We start from the raw sequence: 18,072 nt of genomic DNA on the forward strand, positions 1-18,072 counted from the left end.
AAAAAGGGGGGGGGGTAGCTGTGAGACGAGGGAAAATTAAAAAAGCAGAAAGAAAAGAAAAAGAAGGAAAGAAGAAAAATCCTCACCACCTCCCTTTCAATTCCTCTCCCCTTTACAAATATGTGTGTATGTATGGATCTAATAATATGTTTAAATCCTTGAACTCGATAGAAATCAACATGAAATCACAAATCTCCTGACAACTCCCATTTCACACCTATATACACATATAAGTACCATGGAGGACCTCCTTCTTACTCAAGGAATACTATGTACATATAGATATATAATAAGTCCTTTCAATATGGCCGCCTACTCTTTGTTTCTTTCATTATTTATTTGGAAGAGATAGTATTTGACAAATTCTTGTTAGACATACTTAATAATTATTTGTAGGTCTTTTATGACTTTTTTTTGTCATTGGAGACGCAAGGGAGAGGGTACCAGATTGATTGAGAGGAAAATGATGAAGAATCATGCGTTGCTTGCTTTTTTTTTTTTACTAAAGCATGCAGCTTTTTTTTTTTTTTTTGGTCGGGGAGCTTTGAATATCTTGAATCTTTCTATTATATTTGATACACATATATAGACGAAATGAAGGAGAAGTGGAACGATAAAAGAGAGAGAGAAACGGCCTTTCCTTCTCGTTTTATGTAATGGGCTTTCTATTTCTTTGGTTTTTCTCGTCTTCGTCTTCTTTTGATTATGAGAGCCCAGAGAGGGAGAGAGAAGTCTGCGTTAGCCCGGCCAAAAATCAATATTAACAAGGGAGAAGAAACATTGGATATATCAACATATACCACACACTTTCCCTTCCAACTTTAGTTTCCAATTTGATCCCAATCCCAAGACAAGAAAAAAGGATTTTCTCTTGTTTTCGTACCTACCTATTTCTCTCTTCTTCTCTAATATGTAGTTAGTTTTGTTGTTTATAATATATGTTCAATTATCACTTGTATTTTCACATCTCCCAAATCCTTCTTCAAGTCTCTCTCTTCCTCTACAAGTCTTCACATCAAGTTAGTTTAATTGGTTTGGCAGTGATTGTCCAAACGCAATTCTTGTTCCTCTGGATATTTTTTTATAGAGTATAACACATATTTATAAAAAAAAACCAGTCATTCACCTTGGAAGAAGAAGTCTACCAGGATTTTTTTGTAAAAAGAAAAAAATAATGTCAAATTCATAATATTATTATGTAAAAAATCTGGTAGGCCTTTATTTTTTCAAAAAAGTATCTGGCAAGAGTTACGCTTTGACATCGGTGTCCGACTGATTGTAAGTGCCTCCATTCATCCTTCAAGATCAATCAATAGACTTATAAAACTCATTATATAACTCTCTTAATAGCTATAATTAATTTTATAGCCATTATATGTGTATTAAGTAATTTGTCACCCCCTTGAATCTATTCTTTTTTTCCTTCCCTTTTTTTTCTTTTTCTTTTTTCTTTTTCTCTCTCTCATATTTTCTTGTTCATTAATTAAGGCGCCCTCTATTATTCATTTCATGTGACTCAGAAATGGAGCTGTTTTTATTATTTTTATTTCATGTATAATTTTAGTGGGCCAAAAGTTTTGCCCCCCTCCCTCTTTTTTTTCGTCTTCTTCTTATTGTGTGCTTTCCCCCTCCCCTGCTTTCCATAGTCACGTTCGCAACTGCTACTTGAACTTACCGGTAAAAAAAAATATATATAAAAAAAAGTCCCATTCACTTCTCTTCCTCCTCATTTTTTTTTTTTAACATTTGCCCCAGAGCTAGTTTTTTTCATTTTTGTGACAAAAAAAAAAATGATGACATTTCACTTTCTCTCCCTTTTTATTTTACTCTGGTGCTGCTGATAACTATATATTTGTATCTTAAAGAAAAAGAAGAAAGAATTATTGACCTATTTGAATTTGTATGCAATGAATAATAGGCAAAAGAAGTGGAAAGAAGAACAAGGTTGATTCTCATTCGCTTAAAGTTTAAAGGAAAATAAACCTCAAGATGGGCCGTTTAAAATGGTTATGAAAGAAAATGAGAGGAATATCATGATTTATTATTTGATTCGAATGCAAGTTCCAATAATTTGGGCTCTTCCTATTATAAATTATAGTAATATATGTATATTAAAACTCAGCTGTCTTTCATGAAGTAATTTTATTATAATTTTTTTTTTTTGAAATATAATGACAAAATAATGTAATGATTTAATTGAGCCGGTATCTTTTCATTGTATATATATCCTGTCTAAATATTGTCATCCTCAAAAAGAAACGGATTTTGCTCCTCACCCTCAAATTTAGGTGTGTGAAAGTAGTCCTCGGATCGACAAAAAGGACAATGACCCTTTTGAAGAGACTGTAATTCAAAGTCATCTGTGTGAAAGACTCTGTTGCAGGACTCACATTTTGTAATGCTCATATCAGGCATAACATTTCGAAAGAATTGGAATCTCAGAGGTGGTGACCATTTATAGACAATGACTTCGCCTGGCTCCATGGCTGAGAGCATACTACGATTCACGAAGATTGGGGAAAAGAAACTTCGTTCCGGGTTGTTGAGTAAATAGTATTTACTAGTAAATGGATCCTCGGATGCATCATCCGCCCCTTCGTTATGATTGATGATGACGCCTTCCATGTCCTGGTCTGTGTGCATATTCATGTGGGCGAAAATAAGACAATCAATATTTTCTTGTATAATAATGATCTTACCTTTATCGTAGTAAAAAGCCTCCGTTTCTCTCTTATTTTCCTTCTTCTTTTTCTTTGTTGCAGAGCCCTCGATTAATTGGAGTGCTTCTTTATCGGATATATCTTCTTCTAGAACGAACTCGATGAGAGGAAGGATTTCAAACGTAATGAAAGAGTAGACAAAGGGCTGTGAGCAGTTGTTACATCGGTTACCACCGTTTTTATTATAGAGAGGATTTGTTGCAGAACAGCGGTAACACATTGTTAGAAGCTCCTGATTGTCGTAGTAGTCTTTGGCCTTGATGGATAAAATTGAAAGATCCACGTTTTCTCTAAATTTCTTTGGAATGAGGAGGTTTTGTAGTTTCTCAAGAACAAGTTTTGCCAATTTATAAGCACCCAAGTTTTTAGATTGCTTTGCTAATGCATAGTAGACTGCAAATTTGGAAACTCCTTCGGGGGTGTCTCCAATGAATTCATGCATAAGGTACCGGGAAATGTTGAAAAGCGCCTCAGGCATGTAGCTTGTAAAAGGTTCGTCTGTATATCGTTGAATAGTATGATAGGCATAGTAGATGGAGGCTTTTCTTTGATATTCTCGAAAGTTTTTCAGGTACTCATCCACTCTTCGAGGATCCGTCTCTTCATTAGCTAAATCCACAAATTGAAGGGATAGTATCCAATGGTAGTAAGAGGCATCCTCGAACCTTGATTCATTTACTGCATTCAAAGTGAGCTGATTCAAAACTCTAAAGGCTTCATCTGGACGTCCAGCTTTATGAAAAGATCTCTGAGCTTCCACAAATTTATCTGATTCTGCCAACCACTCTGCATAGGGGACAAATATATTTTCCTTGAATTCTGGATACTTTTCTGCCATGGGAATCACTTCTTTCCAATCCTTTGTAGAGACGTAGAGGTTGATGACAGAGCTAATGTCCCCTACTTTTTTGTAATTGTCTCTTGCAAAGTGAAGCTGTCCATTGTCCTTGAGGTAATTTGCTATGAGCGTTATGGACTCTCTCTCGGCCTTATCCAAGTTCCGTCCCAACTCTGCCAACATATCTACCCATCCATTCTCACCCATAAGGTGAATCGCCTTGATGGTTTCTCCTGCTGATAGATACATTTCAGCTGCTGCTCGAGGCTCATTAATCTTTGCTGCCCAGTCTGCCTTTTTCTTTATGAGAGCCTTTCTGGCTCCAGAAGTGTCCTCTCCATGGTCTAAGTATTCATTGGCAAGATCGAACATCCTTAAGTCGCTGTACATGCTTAATGCCTTTTCTTGTTTCCCAGCTTTCTTGAATAATTTGGCTGCTTCACTGAACTTCCCTTCATGGGCAAAAATGTCACCCAATTTGACAGGATCTTCTCTTTCACTGCTTTCTAAATCCGCTATGAGCTCCAACATTTTCAAATTTTTGAGTCGAGTAAAAGCCTTTTTTGCAATATCAAAATCTAAATTATGAAGGGCCTCCCTCCCCAATGTCTCCCAGTCAGACTCGGTTACACCCAAGCATGAAGTTTGATAGGCACAAACAAAGTCCTTTCGATTTAAATATTGAAACATGGCTGAGGATAGAGGGACTTCTATTGTACTCATGCTGTATACATGTAGGCAGAAAATCTTAGAGCCCGAAAAACCAACTACGAATCCATTCATTTTTTGCTTGTGTGCTGGAAAGTCTGAGGTCTTGATACTTAGAACGCTATTCGATCCGGAGTAACAGAGCATTTCCTCAAATTGAGAATTCCACGCAACAGAGTTGGCATTTGGCTCTTGATACAAGGCCTCACCCGTTTCCAAGTCAAAAACTCTACATGTAGAGTTCTCATCCACAATAGCCAAGCGTCGTTTTGAGGTACTCAGATCCAGGCAACGCACTGCACAGTTGATTGAGAGTAAGTGAACAGGGAATTGATTGTAGAGAAAAATCTTTAAAACGGAGCCGTTTTTTAGTCCCACAAGAAGTCCTTCTTTCCCAGGGGGTCCTCCAACAACTTTGATGTAGCGGATCAGAGACTCCATGAGCCATTCCCTTTCTTTAACTCCTTTGAAATTCAGACTTTGAAGGCGTTTTTCCTGACAGAGAATAAGGTTATTGGTTGTCACAACAAGGAGATTGCAGTCCAGCTTTTGATTGATTTTGTCCTTGACTCGATAAAGCATGTTATCAGGGTGTTGGCGAGTAGGATTGGAGGAGGATGAAATGTTTTTTTCTCCCGTACTGTAGAGCTCATAGATGACAATTTTTTCTGCAAGTTGAACAGCCAACCGATTTTTGTAGATGGCTATTTTCTTTACCAAGTCTCTGCATTTAATTCTCACCTTTTGGTCCGTTAACAAGTGTTGAATAATGACATCAGTCATGTTTTCTCGAAAGGCATATCTTTCCCTATAGAGGCCATGCACAGTACTAAAAATTAACTGATAGTATGCAATAGTTCCATCTTGACAACCCAAAGCAACAAAATTGGAGTCTGGACGTGAGGCAACGGTCCAGACCCATGAGTTTTGTTCCCCAATGGTTCCAAGTTTAATGCCCTCTTTGGTATAGAGTAAACATGATTTGTTTGAGCCTCCAATCATAAGGAACTCTCCTTTAGAAAAGTATTCCACATTACATGGATCAAATCCTAGAGAACGTTCCTTGTTCAACAATTTTCCAGAATTAGCAGAGTATAATCCAAGAACCTGAGACCAGTCTGCGACACAAATGACAAAGTCCTCTTCACCGCTCTCTGAAAAGAAGGGCTTTGGATTCCAGGCTAGACCCCAAATGGCTCCTCCCCTCTCAATTTTTATCTTTTCATCCCCATTTTTAAAACGAATGGAAACAGTACCAGAATTGAGACCCAGAGCAAGGAATCGTCCATCCGGACTCCATGCACAGCGATTGATTCGAGAGGACACTTTAGTTTTTTGAACACATTTTTGTTCAGACGACCATAGTCCAAAGTCGGAGATGGCACAGCTAGCAAGTGAATGTGTGACGGGATTATAGCTCAGAGACTGAATGGCATCATTGTGAGAGTATTTTAGGATCCCCTCAAGCTTATCAGTCCATATGATAACAGACTTATCCCCACTCCCAGAGGCAAACCGCTTACCATCTTTAGCATAGTCAACGCAGTAGACAGTATCTTTATGCCCCTTGAGAGGTTGTATCAGAGTTCCATCAGAGACATCATATACGAGAACACGCTGTCCTGCAGCCACTATCAGTTGAGAACCATCTGGACGGAATGTCAGATCATAGATGCACTGTTCATTTTTATCACGATCATGGACTTTGTCCACCCAAGACGGAATTGCTCGCATTCTTGTAGTAGAGATCCACTATCCAAGTATACATTGATAAATCATATATTATTTTCCGTGTTTACAACTCTTAATCACTCCTATTCCTTGTGAGGTACATTTGGAAAGCAGGTGAGCTAGAAAGGAGAGGTAAAAAAGTGGTGATGTGTAATATTGGAAGAGTCAAGTGTTGTGGAGTCCAGGTAAAAATACATATTATGTAAGTATATTTTAGACTGGCTCTTAAATTTGTTTTTTTCGAAATGTTGGGAGGACATAGCTCAAAAATGTTATTTTTTGATTAAAGAAATTTAGAAAGCTGACTATTGAGCATTTTTTTTGGTGGAAGGACAATTTGCCCAACAGACATTTAGCACAAGGACCATGATAGTTAATTTATTAATATTTACATCTATTTATATATATATATATATATTTTGATGAATAATATTATTTATTTTATTACATTAATGATCTATATAAAATTATATACTCAATCATCCCTTTCTAAAAAATTAATTAAATTATTATTCATTTATCATTATCAGAAACTAAACAAATAATCATTCATTTACTAGTCAAAGAATAAAAACGATATTCAGGGCTTGGTTATTAAATATAAAAAAAAAACTCCAAAAATTGAGATTTTTAGGAAAAAAATTTCAAAAATTAAATTTCATATATTAAAAATTCAAAACTCTACAGCTATTCTCAAAAAATTAAATTTCAAATATAAAATTTTGTAGAAAAAAATTTCAAAAATTCATAGCTATTCTCAAACAATTAAATTTTTTGAAAAAAATATTCTAATATTAAAGTTTTTTTTTAAAAATGTCAAAAATCCACAGTCATTTACATAAAATGTTAAATTAAAAAAATTACATATTCAATTTTTTGCTTTTTACAAACAAAATTCCAAATATTATATTTTCTTGTAAAAAGTAAACATTTCTTAATTTGGGGAGGGCTACAGCCCCTCCAGCCCACCCCCTACGGATGCTCCTGTATATACATATATAAGACCAGCTTTCTCCAAAAAATATAATATTTAATTTTTGAAACTTTTTTGCTAATAATTTAATTTTTTGAGACTTGCTATAAAAAATTTAATTTTGTATGTGAGTAGATGTGGAATTTTGGATTTTTTAGTAAAAAAAATCCAAAAATCCTGCTGCCACCCTGATATTTTAATTCAATTTAAATTGATAGTAAAGGGTGATTCAAAACGAGTGGTTTTTTCCAGTAGGGATTTTTGGACAGGCACCCGCAAGTTCTGTCGAATTCATAAGTCATTTTTACTCAGTATTGTTCTACAATTCTTCATGGAAAGATATATGCCACAACAACGTGTACAAATTGTTCAATTATACTATGAAAATCAGCGTTTTGGGAATTAAGTTTTTCGCAAATTACGCCAACTTATGATCCACATAATCGACCTTCAGAATCCACAATTCGCAGAATAATCGAAAAATTTGAAGGGGCAGCAATTTGCTGGGATGTCCCGTCATCTGGAAAATATTACGGTCGTAGCCGAGAGTGTAGCCAAAGATCGTGAAGAACACGTTACCGTCAACGGCGAACGTTATTGTGGCATGGTAGCACACTTTTTGATACCTCAAATTGAAGCACATGGTCTCCAGGATATTTGGTTCCAACAAGACGGTGCCACTTGCCACACATCGTATAACAATAGACTTATTGGGACACCCTTTTGATGAGCAATTAATTTCACGTTTTGGACCGGGGAATTGGCCACCAAGATCGTGTGATATAACACCTTTGGACTTTTTTCTTTGGGTTTACGTAAAAGCAAAAGTCAATGTGGATAAACCAGCGACAATTGAAGGATTGGAAGGAAATATTTAGCTAGTTATTCGTGAGATTCCGGTCACAATGCTCGAACACGTCATCGAAAATTGGCGCGAAAGAATGGACCATTTAATGGCTAGTTGCGGCCAACATATGAAGGGGATCATTTTCTAGAAATAATTGTAAAGGAGTGTTTTTTCGGTTCATAGTAAAGTTTTGACCATAATATAATATTTTATGTGTTTTATTTCTACAATCCAAAAACCACTCGTTTTGAATCACCCTAAAGTATAAATAATAAATGGACATATATTATATGTTATTTTTGTGATCTACCTAAGAGATAATCAATATATCCTTATGGGCAAAATGAATTAAAGAGAGGTGGCTCAGTTCCACGTATAATTTGAAAGAGTATATTATGCCTTTTCACTAAAATAAATTGAGTGAACTGTAGAGAAGCTAAAGAACAAGAGATGGACCCGAACCAGGGGTAAAAAGGGAGTGACGAGATAAAATGTATAAAAATGATTGCATAAGATGTTACAAGGAACACAATGTTAAAAAAACGTAATCTATAAAAGGATTGTCAAGACACCATAGTCATGTAGGTAAACTAATGAGTGTTCCTTTGCAAAAAAATATTTTTTTATTAATATTTTCATTAATGATCCTTAAATAACCACCCCCAAACAGTCATATTTAGCAAGGTGAATAGAAATACAAGGTTATACTATATCGCGTGTACAACTGATGTTTGACCTCCACCACGCTTTCAAAAATAGACGTCATAGTGTATGAGTGGTTGCACGTTTTCTCAAAATATGTTTTTCTTGCCAGCAGGTGATAAAATACATTCAATTGAAAATTCTAGTATTAGTGACGCATTAGACTATGATGAGTGGTTGTGTGTTTTGTCAAAATCTCCCTGTTTGCCCAGTAGTCGGTACAATACATCAAATTGAAAATTCTAGCAAGCCCGACATGATGATGGTATTTCTAATAACCTTGATATGTGGCTCGAATCTTTACCGTTGAAATACCTAAAATAAATTAAATAATAAATATGCACGACAGTGATTCTAATAGAAGAACTTCTCTGTTACCAATTAATTATCATTTGACATGATGGAAATTACTCATGGATTGACGGACAAGCATTAGATCTTGCTATTAACCAAAATAAATGATTACATAAAGTGTCAAATACATTTTTTGGGAGCTGTTTATTTAGTCATTAAACCTATATTGCATACTATCATTTTAAATTGAACTAATATATCCAATCGTACATTTCAACATCATTTTTCGGTCAAATGTCCCAAGTGGTCCTTTGGCAATTGTTTGTGGGGCAATTTGCCCTTTGGCGAAATGTAATTTGGCAAATTGTCCTTCAGCAAAAATGTTTTCATCCAATTGTAAAATGTATATGTAGAAATATAAAGCTTGGAGTATATTCATCAACTAGCGTTAGTAATAGGCACTTCCTGGAGTAAATTAGAAGTCGGCTAAGATACAAATTTTGCTTTAATAACTTCATCCCTAACTTTGACAAGTGGGATAATGATTGTGACCAAATACACAAATAGTTAATGGAACCTTTAAAATAAATACTAAATAATTCTTCTATTAAATAACAATTGTAGAGGAATAGAATTTATTCTTGTTAAAAAGTGATGAATCATGAACGCAGAGATAGGGACTTATTCAATCGTCCATTTAAAACTCTCATTTGTGATCTTTGTCATCAATCATGGAATTGTGGATCGTCAGGTAAAAGATTATGTCGGAAAAATTTATTTTTTAAAAGGACATCTTTTTCAACCATTTCGAAAGAAGAGACATATTGAGGGAATATCCGTAATATACTTATGAGATTGTCAGTTCGTTCGTAGTGCATTGGAGAAGAGCGTCTCTTGATGAAACTGTTTTCGTCTATAGATGACTTCACACTAAGCATTTTTTGCCTACCCTTTTGTATTTCGATTTGACATCCCATTTCTAATTGATTAAAAGTGTTGAAAATAGTGTTTCTGATTTGACTTCCCAGATGAGTATATGTTTGTGGTTCATTTTGAAGAATAAATTATTAAGGATGCCTCATCCTCCCGTGGGCATATATATATGACATGGTTTCAGATTCGACCCCATCAAAATTTCTGTAGTTTGTGTCGTTTAGCCAAGAAATTTGAGCTTGAAAAATGGCAGTTTTTGCGTGTCAAAATTTTTTAAATCCCAATTTTGTAGACCTATAGAATTTACAATGTACATCAAAATAACCATTATCTATGTTCAAATGATAGATAATGACCAGGACTTAAAAATAAAACTACTTGTTTAGTTGTTTCTTCCATAACTTTTGTGCAATGGCCGTTTAATAAGTAAGTATTAAGTGACAAATGGAATCGAAAATTCACGCTTTTTGATAAATTCCTGGCTTTAGCTAGCCATATCTACTGATAGGATGGACTATAGGGTTGATTTACATGTCATTTTATTTTAAATTTAGTAAGCTTAAAATTAATATCTAATTTATATGTACCATTTCTTGTTCCGGAACATTAAAAAGTATACATATATCACCATTCCTTAATTTTATTGACGTGTGAAAAAAATACGGTCCGTCATTAAAATGTATGATACATAAAAACGTTTAGAGCTATGTACATCAAAATTTGATCATTTGTACCTGAAATAGTATATTTTAGGCGGATTCATTTAATTTTCTCCTAGCAGCTGTAATATTTAAGATTTTTTCGTAACAAAAAACAAAAATGAGTGATATTCTTGAAAAGTTAATCGATTATGCCCAAGATATACTTCCCTATGAAAATAACGCCCAATTTGAGTCAAACTACTTAATACTTCTGATTTTTTTTTTTACAAATCAACAGAAACTCAATTTTTGAGTCAAATATCCATATTTTGGAAGGCGTGATATTGCACAAACATATGAACAGCAGTTACTTGATATTGACTAAATCAAGGTCCAATTTGTAATAAAACAACTGGAGGTTCTCAAAACCACAGGTATTTGAATAATTGATTCACTTGTAGAACTTGAAAACGCTGAAGATATATTTTTATTTCCATCAGATTAGATATACCTTTACAAAAATGAGTATATCTAAAAAAAAAAAAAAAAACCATTGCATATTTTGTATTTCTGACTTTAAATTTGATGTTTACATAACATTTTAGTTTAGAAAACATGTCTGACTTATAAGAATTCGATACTTGATATTTTCTAATTTTGGCAGTGAAATCGGGGTCAAATCTCAAATCTTGTCATATATTGAGAGAGAGGATATCTGCTTGAATATGCACCTTTAACCTTAGGAATTATAAACTTATATTATGTTAAGCATGGATTAGTCCATCCTTTGCCGATTTTAATGGAACAAATCGTTATTATCGCCACTACTCAAACTAAAGACACGGCACATAATGAAGTTGAGTTGTTATTTATTTCATTTCAAACTGATTTTGATAATTTATTCTGACAGGAAATTCAACTTTTACTTCCTTGGTTTTATATATTAGATCATATTTAGATATGGATCTTTAATTGAAATAACTCATGATTACATTGCTCACTCAATTAAGAGTAATTCACCTATAAAGTCACATGTTAGAATAAACTTATTTAAAGTGACAAATTTAGTTAAGGTAAACTTCCATCAAAAGATGTGTATAATTGCTTATGATAAGTCAATTTGTATGTTTCTAAAAGAGCAATAAAAATATTTCAATAAAATATAGTCTTATTGCCTGACTGTTTGTTCATCTTTGTATCACAGCTAATGAGCGGGTACAGATATCTTCAAAAAAAGTGCCAATTGTGACGACCTTATCCTTGATAACCTTTTTATATAACTTTTTCCTAGGAAAAACATCTATACAGCCAAGTTTTATAAAATAAATAAAAAAAATTGTTAAATAATAAAATATTGTAATGAAAATTTTGTTGGAGCTAATATAATAAAAAAAAGATCTCCAATGTCATTTAAGGTCAAAAACAAGGAAAAAGTTAAGAGTAGATGTATATATATTTAAGTTTTCGATTGTACTAAAGAATTAGACTAAAAATCGATTTGTATTATAGGACAAACTATCAAAATTCCATGTCATAACTTTGATGAGCTTGTTCATAATATTCAAACAGGTTGAAAAACAAGAGTTAAACACAGATGCGAAAGTAAGCAAACGATATTAAGGCAACATTCCAACCTAGGGATCCCCTCGTTATTCATTGGGAGGGAAAAATGATTCAAAATCTTATTGAAAAAAAAAAAAAAAGTTGATCAGTTACCTGAATTATTAACCTAAATCCATTAACAGGGCAACTTAAATGAATTAAAGCTATCAAAGTTATCAATCATTAATTATATAAAAATATAATTATTAAATCAAAGTATTAATCGATTATCTTCTCATAAATAATTATAATTTCACTAATTTTTGTTGTAGTGCAAAATTTCTGAATCTGATTTTGGTATGTACATAAATTGAACTTCATCTACTTTTATTTTTTTTGGGCACACAATTGATATCTAATTTTTGCTTGAGCTCCGACAACTTTGTAATATCATCTTCTCTCAAAAACTATTGCACCCTTAATTCTATTTCATTACTTTTCCGTTTACGCCTCACCTCAGCCATTGACATTACACTGGTACTTTGTTTAATGTTGTCCCTTCTGTTTTTAAGCCCCTTAGAGTCCAACGTTCCCATTTTGGGAATATTATTTTCTAAGGCAACATCTTTTTTCTATTTGCTTAGAAAAGAATAATTATTCTTTTCTAAGCGGTTTATTTATGCTTAGAAAATACATCAATATTAATAAATAATTTAAAAATATAACCTATGGTGCTGCTATGTTTGCATGAAGATTACATTCAATTTAAAATTTCATGTACTATTTTTCATTTAATTTTTTGAGTAGGAAAAAGTAATACATATCAAATTTCCTTAACCATTTTATAAAATAAATGTATGCAGTAACATTTCCCAAAATATTTAATAATTTATAAATTTGGAACTTGTTAAAAATAACGTTTGAATCTTTTGTTCCCAAAATGGGAACGTTGTACATTTATGCTACTGAAAAATTTATAATAGATACGAACAAAAGAACAAAGAAAATTTGATTCTTGGTTAGTTTCATTAGTTTGAAATATCAAGAGGTAAGACAAAAAAAAAATTACCATATTTCCCTTCTTGAATAAGTCCGTATATAATGTTGAAAAAAATGTATTGGATGACTTTGATATTGTTTAACTTTGTCCTCCATGTGACCCAAATATTAGTGACAAAGAAAACAATGATGGCATTTTGATTCAAGATTTTAATGGAGATGAAGTTTCTGGTTAGATTTAGGTCCATACTAACTCACTAAATAACAAAGATGAAAATGTTGTTCAGACTGAAACTTACTGGTGAAAAATAGATGAGCTTTGTTTTGAATCACCTAAAGTGCCAACGCCGTCAGATATTGTAATACAGCATGCAAATAAATATGCTTATGACATTTTTGAGCTTTACATTGTAAAATATATAACAGAATAAGCAAATATTTATGCAAGAAAGGACTAGAATGAAATTTTTTTCGAGTAGATGAAGAAGAAATGAAAAGATTTATTGGTCTCATTCTCATAAGTGGCTGTCACCGTTTGCCTACAGAAAGTGACTATTGGTCAACAAAGCATTCTTTAAAAGTTACAATATTCTCTCAAACAATGAGTAGAGATAGATTCAAGACTCTAAAGAAATTTCTTCCCCTAGTCATCTTTAAAAGTATGTAAAATTCAGACTCTGTTTGAAATGCTTCATAAGTAGTCAAAGGGATTTGGGTTTTTGATAAATTTCAAAGTATGGATGAATCTATGGTACCTTAAAGAGGTTTGCATAGTGTAAGGCAATACATAAATAAAAAACCTATAAGATTCGGGTATAAATTATAGATGATGTGTGGAGTAACTGAATATCCCTATAATTTTAAAATTTATTGTGGAAAAGATAAAGATAGAAATGGTCCTTTAGGTTCGTATATTCTGAACAAAATAATGACTCCAATTATAGAATCATTATCTCGTGAACTTTTTTCCAACAATTTCTTTGGTAGTCCTCAAATTCTAACCGATTTATAACCAAACGGGTATCTGAGCCTGCTGTACTATAAGGAATAATCGAACTGTCCATTGTCCCCTGAAGACGTATAAGGAAATTCAAAAAGAAGTGAGAGTAGACGATGATTACTGATCCGATAGAAAAACTATTATACTAAAATAGAATGGTAGTGGTATTGTGACTGCCGGAAGGAACTATCATGGAGTATCCCCTTCATATACAGGGAACGGGGACCAGATTATCGCCTACTTTAAACCTTGATAACTTGAAGACGACATTATCAAATAAAAAACCGGTTACCAAATAGTAAAGCTATTCTCGTCAGCTGACAATACGTAGTTCAGTTAGCATCATGCCGTCATCATATGAGGAGATAAAGAGCTATAAGTGGAAGGAGGAGCTTTCGAGGTCCGCCGTTGTCATGGCATTGGTTAATAATGGAGGTGAAATCTCCAATTCAACGATTGCTTCAACCTTAGGAGTGAATTTATGGACTGTTCAGCGTATCCGTAAGAAGGTAGAGGACGCCGGGGATGTTGATGCCACCATAAAGAGGGCACCCAAGGAGGAGGGCACCGACAGGAAGGTCAGGGACACCGACTTTGTCGACAAGGTGAAGAAAATGGTTGAGGATGACCATACCAAGTCCATGAAGGCCATGGCGAGTGATCTGGGCTGCCAGACAGGCCCTGGGGGTGGCAACAGGACTCAGCACCCTACCATGTGTCCAAAATCTCCATACAGTGGTTAACCGAGAACTGTTATGACGTCGTAACCAAGGATTTGTGGCCTCCTAACTCTCCCAACCTTAATCCTTTGGACTATTTTGTCTGGGGCTATGTCGAGAGACATACCAACAGACATCCCCATAGTACCAAGGCCAGCCTGATGGACTCCATCAAGGAGGTATTCGGCAACATGGACAATGAGATGGTCAGAAGAGCCTGCGGCCGGTTCAGAGGCCGTTATTGATGCCAACGGTGATTATATCGAATGAATGGCTACTCTATACCTATATGCTCGTCATAGTTTTGATTTTCAATAAAAAAGTTAAAAAATGTATATATTTTGTGTTGTTTTTTGTAGAAAAATATTTTTGCGACAATTTGATCCCCGCTCCCTGTAAGGTTGCACCAACGGTAAATCATGAATTCAAAAAATTTATCAATCAGCCTCATTTCATCTATTTTTATAATAGAAGTATGGGGGGCGTAGACTTATCTGATCGACTATTGACCAGCTATAGACCTCGATTACAGTCTAGTAATTAGTGGTGGAATTAATTTGTAAATTTAATAAATTTATCAGTGGTTACTCTACACCAATTTTACAACCATGGTGATTCATCTAACCGCATGAATCACCATGATTTTAGAATAAACATTGCTCAAACATTAGTTGAGCACCAAAATCTAAGGACTCACAAAGGTGGATCATCAGCTCCTATACCAATATTAGTAAGATATGATGAAGTCAATCCCCATTTGGTATCATGCAAGCAAGGACTATGTAACGTCTGCATGAAAAAAAACAACAAGAACTATGTGCCAAAAATGCGATAGATGTCTCCATGACACTCTGTGTATGAATGAATAACATACAAATAAATAAAATTATATATTAATATGTCATTTTCATGATACTTTATGAACATTTTTTGGTAATATGTTGTATTTATAAGAATTGAAAAGGAGAAAAACAGTTTTCAAATTTTTGTCGTACAATCTGTACCTGGGAGAGTCCAACCTTCCTATTTTGGGATCATACAAAATTCCAATGTTGGGAAATATTTCATCATTCTTTCGAATGAGACTGAAATAAATTAATTTCTAGTTCTCCATTTCTCCATTTAGTTTCTTTTTCAAAATCTTCAAAACAATTTTTTTAAGGCTATCAACGGATTGCCCATCTATATAAACAACAATTATTGTATATAAATACTCATCAAATATCACTAAAATAAATATATAGTATTTTTACGAGATATTTAATTTATTAATATAGCTTATTTCCAATTATTAAGAATTTCCATATTTGATATTGGAGCTTTATGAAAAGACGGGGTTTATTTCTTTATCATTGAGCTTTTGAACTGATGTTTTGCCTGTGTGGCAACAAGGAACCTCATAATTTGAAAGCATATTTCCCGTCTAGGAAGAATAATGACTTTCTATTCATAATAATATTTATTTTTAACTAATTGACGATAAAAAAGCATATATATATATATATAACTTATTGAATCAGCACAATTATAGTTCTAATAGAGAGGTTGCGTGATTTAAAAAATAATAGTTTATCCAGATGTGAAGTAATCCATTTTCATATACAGATGAGTTAGTTTTTTTTCTCTCTCGAATAAATACTGAAAATAATATTAAACAAAAGATGTATTTCATGTAAGATATGACTACATATAGTTCTTTCAATTCTTACTGAGGACTGAAGCCTGGAGTCCGTCCAGTTCACTCTCAGTTCAGTCCTAAAAACGTATAGAGTTCTTCCTTTGCTGACATCCCTCAACTTTGTTTCTTCTTTTTTGAATGTGTTCTAGTGCTGACAGTCTTATGGATGGGTCCTAATACAGACGCAACAATACCTTTAACACTTAATTCTGAATACAACCCTGTGGCTAAAAAGTTTACCCACTCCTGTTCTAAACCATAACTAAAATTCCTAAGTATCTTAACGTATCCCACTAATTAGAATAATAAAACTACCTATTCGTTCAATAAAACACTTTGAATGTGCTGTGGATATTGTCATCTTTCATGGTGTCCCAGTGCTGGCTGGCTGTAACTTTCGGGTCCTCGGTTTTTGGATGAAGGGCACTGCAGGTCTTTCTCTCGACATGCATCCATAAGGAGCAGTCCAAGGAGTTGGTATCAGGGCTGTAGTTGATACAAAAGTGTAAAAAGAGTTCAAAAGAGTCTTGCAACGGGGTATGATGGATTTCTGTCATTGATGGTATCAAAAGTTCCCTCTCCCCCCTAACAAGGCTCTTTTTGATAGCTCTCTGGGAAGTCTATTGTGAAACTCAGGGATCTCTTGCATGGACTCTCATGAACGCGAGCAGAAGGGCAAGAGATGTTTTCTTCAACTCCTCTGGGTCCAGCAGTCTAGTCTTTTTGATAGAGCCCTTCTTCCTATCCACCCTTTTGTTTTTGCTGACTGCGTAGACAGTGGTTTGGAGACGATAAACTGCTTGGAGTGCGCGAATGGGAATTCGTCGATCACGTTTAAGATTCATTTTCTCGACTTGTACGTAAGCTAAAGAGCTCAAATTTATTAATTTTTGTAACTAATTATTTGTACTTTAATTTATCGAAATACGAATTAATTTCAACTTAATTAATTATTGAATTATAAGTTATAATTTTTGTCGTTCTAGGCATGCTAAAAAACAAAATGAAAAATGGTAAAAGGGGACTTTTATATATATATATATTCTCTCATTTTACAGGTTTGAGTAACCAAAAAGTAACCCTTGTATATAAATAAAACAACAACACAAATATTATTAGGTACATTAATTTAAATAAAAAACTTTCTTTATTCCATGTTTTGTTTCGCTTTTTTGTTTGTTTTGAAGTGAAATTAATTATCTGTATAAATCATTAACAATTCAACAACGCTTTCTGATTTGTTGAAATACTATGAAAATGTCGAGATCCTTTTAAGATATTATTATAATTAATTATATAATATGCAAGTATATAAAATAAAAGTTTTAATTAGAAAGAAAATTAATGAGGAATACTACAATATAAAATGTAATATATGGGGAAGGGAGAAAAAAATAGGTCACGGTCCATGAATGGTCAATGCTCACAGGGGATGTGAAAATGGTCAAAATCCTCGTAAAATCATCATTAAATTATGAGTTGATAACCTATAAGATGTTAGTACTGTTTAGTGTTGGATCGGTCTCAAAAAACTAAATAGACTACAGTCCTATTAAAATGTGTAGGTCCAGTCCTTATCGGTCTTTTATGGTAACTACAACAGCTGACATGACGTTGTTACTAACTAAGTCATTTCAATTGTTGAAGTTTCATCATAATTTCTTTCAAATAGACAAAATACCTAAGATTTAAAGTAGGAGGTGTGTTGTTAGAAAGTATTATACAAATTCAAAAATCCTTAGCTGCT

At 33.7% G+C, this 18,072-nt stretch overlaps 1 protein-coding gene across 1 annotated transcript; it reads right to left on the reverse strand.

The window, feature by feature from the left end:
- Positions 1-2,127: 2,127 nt before the first annotated feature.
- Positions 2,128-6,098, reverse strand: Oseg1 (intraflagellar transport protein Oseg1). The gene is made up of 2 exons (XM_040721481.2): positions 2,700-6,098; positions 2,128-2,633 (listed from the first exon to the last, which is right to left on the reverse strand). Exons 1-2 carry the CDS (start codon positions 5,998-6,000, stop codon positions 2,233-2,235), a joined length of 3,702 nt encoding a protein of 1,233 aa, XP_040577415.1. The 5' UTR covers positions 6,001-6,098; the 3' UTR covers positions 2,128-2,232.
- Positions 6,099-18,072: the final 11,974 nt, after the last annotated feature.

This window comes from Lepeophtheirus salmonis, chromosome 11 (genome assembly GCF_016086655.4).
Source record: "Lepeophtheirus salmonis chromosome 11, UVic_Lsal_1.4, whole genome shotgun sequence".
Classification (NCBI taxonomy): domain Eukaryota; kingdom Metazoa; phylum Arthropoda; class Copepoda; order Siphonostomatoida; family Caligidae; genus Lepeophtheirus; species Lepeophtheirus salmonis.

Coding starts and splice junctions, on each gene's coding strand:
- Oseg1 (XM_040721481.2), bottom strand. CDS start 6,000: ATGCGAGCAATTCCGTCTTGGGTGGACAAAGTCCATGATCGTGATAAA. Junction 2,634..2,699: donor GGCTTTTTACTACGATAAAG/GTAAGATCATTA, acceptor ATATGCACACAG/ACCAGGACATGGAAGGCGTC.